Source organism: Centruroides sculpturatus, unplaced genomic scaffold (genome assembly GCF_000671375.1).
Source record: "Centruroides sculpturatus isolate CEXI.00-Female unplaced genomic scaffold, Cexi_2.0 scaffold447, whole genome shotgun sequence".
NCBI lineage: Eukaryota > Metazoa > Arthropoda > Arachnida > Scorpiones > Buthidae > Centruroides > Centruroides sculpturatus.
In genome coordinates this window covers 546390-556719 of record NW_019384728.1, presented here as the reverse complement: position 1 = coordinate 556719, position 10330 = coordinate 546390, and the positions used below count along the sequence as shown (strand labels likewise).

The following is a 10330-nucleotide window of genomic DNA, read 5'->3' as shown; positions in this document are numbered from 1 at the left end:
TTGTGAAGGAGAAATCAGGAGGAGAATTAATCTTGGCAGAACAGCCATGGCAAATCTCACCAAGATAATGAAAGATAAAGACATTTCCATTCATACTAAGAAAAGAATTGTAGAAGCAATGGTTTTCCCTGTAACATTATATGGCTGTGAAAGCTGGACTCTAAGGAAAAAGGAAAGAAAAATGATAGATGCATTCGAATTATGGGTATGGAGAAGATTACTTAGAGTTCCATGGACAGAAAAGAAAACAAATATCTCAATTTTAGAAAAAATTAAGCCAAGCTTCTCCTTAGAGTCAAGAATCTTAAAACAAAAATTGACCTACTTTGGACATGTGATGCGTAAAGAAGTTTCCCTACAGAAGACTATTATGCTGGGAAAAGTGGAAGATAGAAGGAAGAGGGGAAGGCAACGGATAAGATGGATAGAAGAAATCGAGAAAGTCACAGAAATGAGGCTGGAGGAGCTACTAGAGACAACAAGGGAAAGATCAAGATGGAGAAGACTTGTCCATGAAGTCACCAGGAGTCGACGACGACTTGATGGAACTTAACAACAACATTTTTATTTTTATTTTCTATAAATTAATTATTTTTTAATTTCCGCATTTTTATGCATTAAATCACTATCTTAAATTACTAAAAGCATTAATTTAAACCATGATTAATATTGAGATATAATTTCTTAATTTTTATTGATAAACATTCTTGTTCAATAATTTCAATTAAAATATATTATTAAAGATATAAGTTCAAAAATTATAAATAAAAATTATTATTTTCATCATTATTATTTATTTAATTCAATTGTGTGGGAATCCGGGATTAAGACAGGGTTATTTCTTACCCGTATTTGGCGTCTTATCCGAAAGATCTGCCCACAATATTGTAAGGTAGCCGACCCGGTGGAGATAGGGGACTTGAAAATCCACTCCTCGGTACCTGTGTAAGGTTGCCGTCTTTTAGGTGGGATCAGTTAATCCCGCGTCAGGATGAACCTAAGGGAAGGTTGCATGTGGGATGCGGCGGAGGAGGCAAATTATGACAAGTGTTTTACAAAAGAAAGCCGTTTATTTGGTAAATTTATGCTTACATCGACAATTGACAGTCCTTCTCTATAGTCATTCGGAGAGGCGAGAACTTCGGCGTCGGTCATAGCCCCGGGGCGGACGAGATGAGATCGCTGGGCGAAGTGGATGATCGGTGAGAGGGTGCTGCGGAGTTCTAAATTGTTGGCGGCGACACAACACAATACAGATCACGACTTTTTGAAGAATACAGAGGAGACTCTCCTTTCGGCCTTGAATTTCTGATTTTTATAGTTTTTCTCCCACTATTCGTATTTCCGATTGGTCTCTCGTTCCCTTCCTCGCTTTCCGATTGGTCTCTCTTTTGTTTCGGGCGAAAACCGAGACCGACTCGGGTCAAAGAGAAAGGTCCGATTCCAGGTGTTTATTCGACGCCTTTTTTGTCGATTGCGCTTGGAGATTGTTGACAAAATCGCAAGACTCGCGCTCATAATTTAGCCCCGTTACTTATGATTTCTGTCATCTGGGTACTTTAACGATCATATGCGATGATTTATATCTCTTAAATCTTTCCCCCTTTTCCGAAATTGTTTCTTTCCTAGATTGATTATTTGTGAGCGCTTGAGTCAAAGTTCTACCTGTTTTTGAGCACTTGTGTCTGAGTTATAACTTTTCATTTTGATAACTGACAGTTCGTTTAACACGTGTTGGAGTCATCCGGGACTCGTCGTTTACATTTTGTGCTGCGTTGTTTTGATTAAGGGATTTTTTTCTCTCTCTAATATTTATAGTCTATTGTTATAATTTAAACATAAGAATTCCGCGATTTACGCGATTTCGGACCTCATCTGGGACCTCACAATGTCACTGGATCGGGATTTTAGTAATATTTTATTTGGGAACAAGAAGTTCTTGTGATCTTCCTGTAGATTTTTCTTGACACGAGCCTAATTAATGCTTTAGGCACGCGAAATAATAATTTTATACTTTAGTCCGAGGGGGAGGACTCGTGGATTCGCGATAAGACTTTGGCTGATATTTGAGATCAAGAACGAGACCATTTTAACGCAATAAAAACAAAATTTAATGTAAACAAATTAAATAAATTAAAATAAAATACAAATATGTGATCTTTCATAAGGATGTTCTAAAGTCCCTATCTGGAAGCGAGAGAGAGTTTACATCAACAAAACATTCTACCTCGATTGACAAAAGGTGGTTTCGGTGCGTCAAGTGGAAATAATATCGGCCCGTCGTCGTATTTGTCTTTTTTCTTGGCAAAGTGAGGCGAAGTTCGGCAGTAGAGGAGGTGGAGCGGCGGAAGATGTCTTAGGTATAGAGCACAAAGGAAAGGGTCAACTCGTCCACGGCCAAAAACTCCCCGAATGATGGGAAATCGCCCTTTTTATGCGTAAGTTTCTTCCAATAGAAATTTGGGGTTTGTATCAGCTGACGGGACGTACTAATGAATTAGACTCCAGATATTTGTCAAAATTAGAGATAAGCTCTTGTAAAGGGAAGTTCAATTTCTCTTTTTGACATAAAAGTAACAAAATGTGTCGTCTGTTGATGTGAAAAATATGTGAAAGTAATGTACCGGTACATGTTATTAGTCTATGTTATTACTTTAACCAAATTATTATTTGGAAGGGAATTATTTTGGAAGGAAATTTATTTATTTATTGATCTATAATAATTTACGAGCGATGAATACTTTGGATTAAAGTTCTATTAATCAATTCTATAACTCTGTTCGAATTCTCACAATTGTATTGATANGGTACATTTTACATTAAGCCCACTAGGCTTGGGCCTAGGAGTGCAAAAGTTTGGAAAAGCAAAATTTCAAAATAATAATAATAAAATAATGATAAATAATTTTATGTAAAAACATTTCTTATTGCAAATTAAATGCTTCAGTAGAGACAAAATAAGATGTATCAATTGAGTAATATTAACTTATCAATATATTTTGAACAGTATGATAGTGCTAATGACAGCTCTTCAATAGCAGTGATCTTTGCTCTTTTTGTTCTGGTCCACTGTGGCTGAAACACATGCCAGCAATGCAAAGAAATTATCTGTTACTCAAAAAAATATTGATATATGCAAGATACATATTGTGTTATTATTTGTGATTTGTATTGTATTAATAACTTCATCACTTGCATTACAATTTTAGTGTCATTTCAGTTTGATTCAACCTGTATAAAATATTTGATTAAATCTATATAACAAAAATTATGTTTTACTGTATTAGTATCGTTGACAATAAATTTGTCTTTCATGATTCTGATATTTAAAAACCTGTAAAAATACAACTATTGAAGAATTAAAATTATAAAAATAGAATCATTTAGAGCAAAAATGGAACTACAGTCGACCCCCTATAATTACGGTCCCTATAATTACGATTCCTATAAAACTACGAAAAAATATACGTATTTTGGAAATGTTGAGTCGGATTAGTGTAGAATCGATTAATTTTATGGAAGAAAACCTTTCAATCAGCCGTAATCCGTAAACTTGACACGTGTCGGGCTGTGATTGGAATGACTTGTAAGAAATCGGATTCCTAATAAATTGGAACGTATCTATATCTTATAGGGGGGTCGACTGTAATAGTTTGGGAAACATAGGCCTAGGAGTACCATACTTCTAAGTGCATCACTAAAAAGTTGTTTATACCCACATACCTTATGTCTTTAAGTGTTATTTCCAAATCTGAAATTTTCGCTTTACTTTTAGATAACTGCTTTTGCAATTTTAAAGTTTCTTTCTCGGCTTTTTTCTTGTTATTCTCATAAATTTCACATTTTTTAAGGAGTTTTATGAAGTCTAAAAATATAAATTAATCTTTACATAAATTTCATGTAATAAATAGTTTTATCTTTGATACTTTAAAAACACTTACCTAATTCAAAACCTTCTGTCAGCACAGATGTGTATCTGCATATATCATCATACTGTGCTAATAAAGACAGTTTTGCAATTCCAGATTCCATTTTAAAACTTTTATATCAAGTTTTCTATATCTATAGAAAAAAGTTAATTGTCAGTATAATAGTTACTTCTAATTTTTTTGGATAAAAACAATTTTTCACATTACATTTTTGCTTCTAAATGAGTGCTTCTAACTATGCAGTTTTCTAATTAACTTTTTGTAACATATGCCCATTGATTAAAATTAATTTTCAATTTAAGCAACTATAGGAATTTTAATGCTAATTTACACTTTCTTATGTGATTGAAAATACTGTAACATATAAACATAGCAACATTAAATGTAACCAATGCAGATATTTTATGGCAGATAGTTCCTGTTTATGGCTATCACTGAATAATCCAAAATTTGAGAATTTACTTTTTAGAAATAATTATTTTATTTCATAGATTATTCATGCTGTTAAGTATTAAATAACTGTTCCATTATATAGTTTCTACTTGTAAATTTCTTTAAGATAGAGAACTGAGAATACAAGACGGCTGCAGTAAGAAACTGCATCATATCATATACAACAAAATGCGTATAAAGAAAAACACAAACACCCTTCTTTCACTGACAAACATAAAAACAGGACACTGAAAGTGTACTTCTTTAACAAACTATATTCTGACAAATATGTCATCCTAGGGGCAGATCCAGGAATTTCATTTAGGAGGTGCGCTTCATGTCAATATGGATATACTTGTACTGTAGTTCTAAGATGGAAAACTCTTCTATATTTAAAATTTTAGGGAGTGCATACACATTCTCCACACCCCTGGATATACCCTGAATCCAAAAGCCCATTAATAAAGGTCAAGCCTACATCATATATATTGTATTTCTATTATTGGTAGTATAAAACATTTTACAGATTATATATAATATAAACCTATACCTTCATACTGTGTATTCTTTAAACATACATTTCTTGAAATAAATTTTTATGTAAAATATTAAAAATACTTGTAGTAATCACTACTCTCCATAGTTAATAGTCACCCACCAGTGGTCAAGTGAATAAAACTACTAAACATTGATGGTTGTGGGTTCACACCTCACCAACAGGATGGCTGGCCACATGGAATTTTCAGGTTTTCTTCATGTTTCTAACACCTAAATAGGGGTCAGTTTCCCATAAAAGTCCTTCCAAAAAGCATCTCTCTCTCAGCAGATCACCTATATGTAACCAAACCATACTTAATATAAGAAAGAGTAAATTTTGAACTTCCAGGACTCTAATTCATATCCAAATTATGTAAAAATTAAACTTTATTGGACTAAATATTTAAAGGCTCAGACTGCTTAGGTTTTCTGGTTTCTCTTCAGGGCTTAATTATTTTTGAAAGAATAAAATTAAGCATCAACCTTCTAAAACATTTTAAAAGTTGTGTGATAGCATAATAATTCATATTTATAGTTAAATTTATTTACTCACATTATTTGCCGTTTTTATTTGCATTATCCTAAGTTATAGGAGTGAAATAGCTATTGAGACAGTTATCCAAAACTCGTTTCATTGTTTATTACTTTACTAGTCAATTTGCATAATCATGTTAATGTTGTTAGAATTGTATACCACAAAAATATTAATTTATAAATGATAGTTTTATAAATAAGTACACGAATATTTAAAATTGAAGATTATTTGTGAATACAGAATAACATTGTTAAAAAAGTTATGAATTTGTAAAAGATTTTGTATATTAATTTGATTTCACACTAATGAAGATATTAAGCATGTCTTTAGTTTTACGATATTAGAAGTGTTTCAGTATACAGCAGAAGTCCAATCTCCCACGTGTAGAAATATACAAAAAACCAAAAATTTTCGTTTCGGAGGCACAGGAGTTCAGAAAATCGAGTTTTAAAATCAGGGCTGTGGAGTCGGAGTCGGAGTCGGAGTCGTGGAATTTTGGTGTTTAACCGGAGTCGGAGTCGTCAAAAAATCCTCCGACTCCGACTCCTTTTTACTTCCCAACTTCTTATGTATATAAAATGGAAAAGTATTGGAATCGTGTCAAATTTGACCCTCCAAGTTTCTTTTGCAAATCTACACGTTTGGAAACTTCCCGAACCCCTCGAAAAAGTCAATAAACGGGGAAAAATTCGCACAAGTGTGTGTGTTGGCGTCTAATTTGTTTAATTTCTTTATTTTCTGTTCTGAGATATTAAAATATCTCAGAATGGGTAAAGTTTAAGAAACGAAATGTTGCACTGTAGTTTGCGTATAAGGGGCATTAATACTATTAAATTTTGGTTCTTAATTAAAGGTCGACAGGGTGAAGACATAAAAGTGGTCATGTATCATATCTCTTAATGAATATTTTACTCGTTATTAGCGTTCAAAATTAAAAAAATAATAATAATAAAATAAAATTCCTCTCTACCCTCAAAGTAAGCTTTTTTGTCATTTTATAATAGTACAGTAAAACCCGTTAAGATGCTCTCGCCTAAGATGCTAGAATGCATATGGTGACACGATTTTGTTCAACTATCAATACTTTGACGCTTAATAACCAATTCTTGTGTTAAACCATCTGACTCCGATTCTGACCACTCTGACCACAAAAATTATTAGGCTTCAAACAAGGCGAACAAAATCAAGCCCCACACACACAGTCTAACATCCACACATATAGAAAAAACTTCGAATCTTTTGTATATCTCGAAATTTCGAGGTGTCCCGAGTCCAAAAATGTAAAAATTTGGGAGGGGTCATTTTTTGACCGAGCGCTACACTTTTTCTCTGTTATATATAACAGCCGGAAAAGTAAAAATTATCGAATACATATTTATATATTACTTAGAGGCGTCTTATAGCTTTGGAATAAAAAGTTTCTACGTTCTACCTTTATTAGAAATCTATTTATTGAATCTTTTATTCTGAGGTCACGTGATGACATCAGAATTTCCTGGTCTCTTTCGGTAACATGTCCGCCCCTGGTCGGAGTCGGAGTCGGAGTCGGATGGTAAAAAAAAGTCGGACAGGGCTGTGGAGTCGCGTAAAAATCTACCGACTCCACAGCCCTGTTTAAAATGTTTGTTTTTATTCTGTGTGTATTTTGCAGTTTAATTATTGTAGATAGTGAGGCAAATAACATAACAGGGAAGGAAAGAGATACTTGTCGGTCAGATGGTCGAGCGTCAAGGTGACAGCCTGCTGCTCTGGGTACTAGGATCGAATTCGAACGCATCAAAAAATCCTCAGGAATTTTTCAAGTGGTCAGACCCCATCACTACACACCCGGCTGTCCTATTGAGAGCCTAGCCGAACCTAAAGTGAACCTGCTAAAGGAAGCTATCTTAGTGCCCACAGCGCAGAAAGAGTTTAAAAACAGGCAAGAGTGTCAAAAGTGGCTCAAAAATTGTACACATAATTAATGCATGGTTCCATAACAATAATTCCAAAATATATTTATATTTTTAACTACAACTCAGGTTCAAGTTAATCATCCCAAAAAGCAAAACGGAAAATTGTTTCCTGTGGCAAACTATTCGAGTCAAAACAATTATTCCAATTTCACTCTTAATTAGATTGAAGTGAATTAGTTTAAATAAATTAACCATAAAAATAAAACCAACTTCTTATTGATATTACTCTCTCAGTATGATTTTATATATCTTTTTGAATGAGATCGTCTCCCCTGGAGTGTTTCTGAATTTTGTGTTAATTAATATTACTCTGGTACTTCATATTATTATGTGTTTCTTTCCTTTTTTCGTCTTTTTTTTTTTGCATTTATTGACGTTTTGATACTCCATAAGCCACCCCAAAAATATACATTATATTAAAAAAAAAACTATAAAATTGTGTGTTGTCATCAATTTCGCATTATATATTAGGACTGGAAGAACCAAAAAATTTTAAAACTTAGCAGAATTATTTCTATATATGAGGCATTGGTGATATTAAATTTTGATGGTTAAAAGTCAACGGTGTGAGGAGATAAAGGAAATCGTGTCATATCTGGAGTGGGTTAAGACAATAAAAGTTCTATTCGTTATCAATTTACAATTAAAAAAAAACTCAGCCAAACACTCAAAAGTCAGTGTTTTGCCTTTTTATAATAATTATTATAAAAATACTTAATAAAATCTGAACGTTATTTAATTTAAAAATAATTTTTATAATAGATGGTACCACTCATAATACTTTAAATTTAAACTTAAATTATTCTTTTTGGAAAATAAAGAAACTTCTCATAATTCAACAAAATTACTCCTCTTAAGCCTGTTATTATTATTTAAATTTTATAACGTAGTATAATTGAAAATTATCGTACTTTCTTCCAAGTCTCCTTAACCTCCTGCGCGACTGTCCTGTGAATGTCGGACAGTCGTGTAGCAGTCTCTATTTTTAGAGAAATTATGGAACTATAACTAAAACTGGCTCAGATATGTATGCATGGAATGGCAAAAATGTTGACATCGGAAATTTTGACATTGATGATGTCAGAATTCCACTTTTATAAGAAAAATTGGCAGCACAACTTGCTAAAAAAAAGAACAGTGAAGAGGATAAAAACGTACCATCCAGGGTACTCGCCACGAAGATATTTGAAGCTTTACACCGACACGAATTACCTGTGGATGACCTGACTGGGATAATGATTCTAAGTGGGAATACAACTCTTTCATTCAAAGAGCTGTAACAAATGTTCTCAAACCATATTAAAACATCATGGAGAGGAGAAGGAAAAAGACCCAATAGACATTCTTATTGCAGTTTTTTTAGCCAGAAAAACTTTGAAGCCTATCGATGTAAATGACCCTCAGCCAGGCCCATCTAATTTAGGATTCTTTATTATGCCACTGTTTTCAAATACGCTTTTAATGTTTAATTTATAACTTTTTGTCTTGTTTTATTCATAAATATTATTTGTGTAAAATAAGTATAAAATAACGAGCTTCTTAAACTGGAGTAAAGTGTAAATTTAAAGAGTTTTAGCCTGTTCCAGCAACACTTTTATTTTTCTAACGTTTACTGCTTCTAAGAATGTCAAAATTAAATTTTGAAAATTTAAATTCAAAAGAATTCTGTTAAGATACATGAATGTTAGATCCTGCAAAATGGCTACTAAGTTAGCCGAAAACGTTAGATATAGAAAAAAATGTAGCTGGAACAGGCTAGAACTCTTTAAGTATATAATAACCATGATTATTTATCAAAATTGAATTAACTTTTAGTAGTCAATTTTCATACTGAAGGAACTAATTTCATTTAAATAGGCTATATTGTACTGTATTACAATTTTGCCTCGATTTACCAGCGATTCACTTTATGAACAAGGGTTGTCAATTTAACCATTTAATAAAACGAGACCTTACTGTTTAGCCAAAACTCTGAATAACCACTGACGGAATACATTAAAAAAATGACGGCTGTTCGGAGGGACCGTCATTTTTTATGTTTCGGAGGGGCCGTTCTGTGGACGTTATTTTGTCTGCAATTTTCTTCAAGGGAAGAAGTTTCTGAAAAAAATGGTGGCCGTTATTGAAAGTTCGATTGTATTTTAAAATTGATTTGATATAGCTGCATGTCATTTGTTTCACCGAATCTCCAAATATCATCATGCAACTGTTCAAAATCAGTTTTAATCGGTCTTCGAAAGTACAATATACCTCGATTAGCCGTGTAATTTATAATTAAAACAGAAATAAAAAACATTTGTATTACCTTTTCCATGAAAAATTCTATTTTAGAATTGTAATTCTTTTTTCGAACTTTTCAAATTTAAAAAAAAAAATCAATATAGACCAATGAAATATAGACCTATTTCGAATTTCCAAACTTAAGTCCGTGGGTTTCCATTTTTCATATTCTAAAAAAAAATGTTTAATATAATTATTAAATTTATTTTTACTGCTTTTTAACAGTCATTTTAAGAATAAAATGATTGTATAAATTTAAATAGTAAACACATTTTAATTTATTTGTTTGGTTCTGATTTTAGGAAATTACAGAGTTTGATTCCATCTTCAATGCATATTGCCCTATCTGTAATTTTATATATTATTATATCTAATTGAAATTAAGTAATTTACACTATAATTCTTTATTTTTATCAACTATATCAATTATATTTTCCCATTGAATTTTCTTTCCAATATTCTTCCTATTGTCATAACGTTAAACTGATTTAAAAATCACTCTTGTTAATGATAAAATTTAAAATAAATTTTAATATTTCCCTTTTTTAAAAATGTTTTTGTTCTAATATTAATAAAATAATTATAAGACGTAATAATAAAAGTTTAAAAATTATAAATTGTTAGAAAATTTTTTTATTTTTATATTTTATTTTTATAAAATT

The 10330-nt window shown here is 31.9% G+C and overlaps 1 protein-coding gene across 1 annotated transcript; it reads left to right on the top strand.

Moving 5' to 3' along the window:
- Nucleotides 1–46: 46 nt before the first annotated feature.
- On the top strand, nucleotides 47–553 carry LOC111628165. The gene has a single exon (XM_023371907.1). It carries the CDS (start codon nucleotides 47–49, stop codon nucleotides 551–553), a length of 507 nt encoding a protein of 168 aa, XP_023227675.1.
- Nucleotides 554–10330: the final 9777 nt, after the last annotated feature.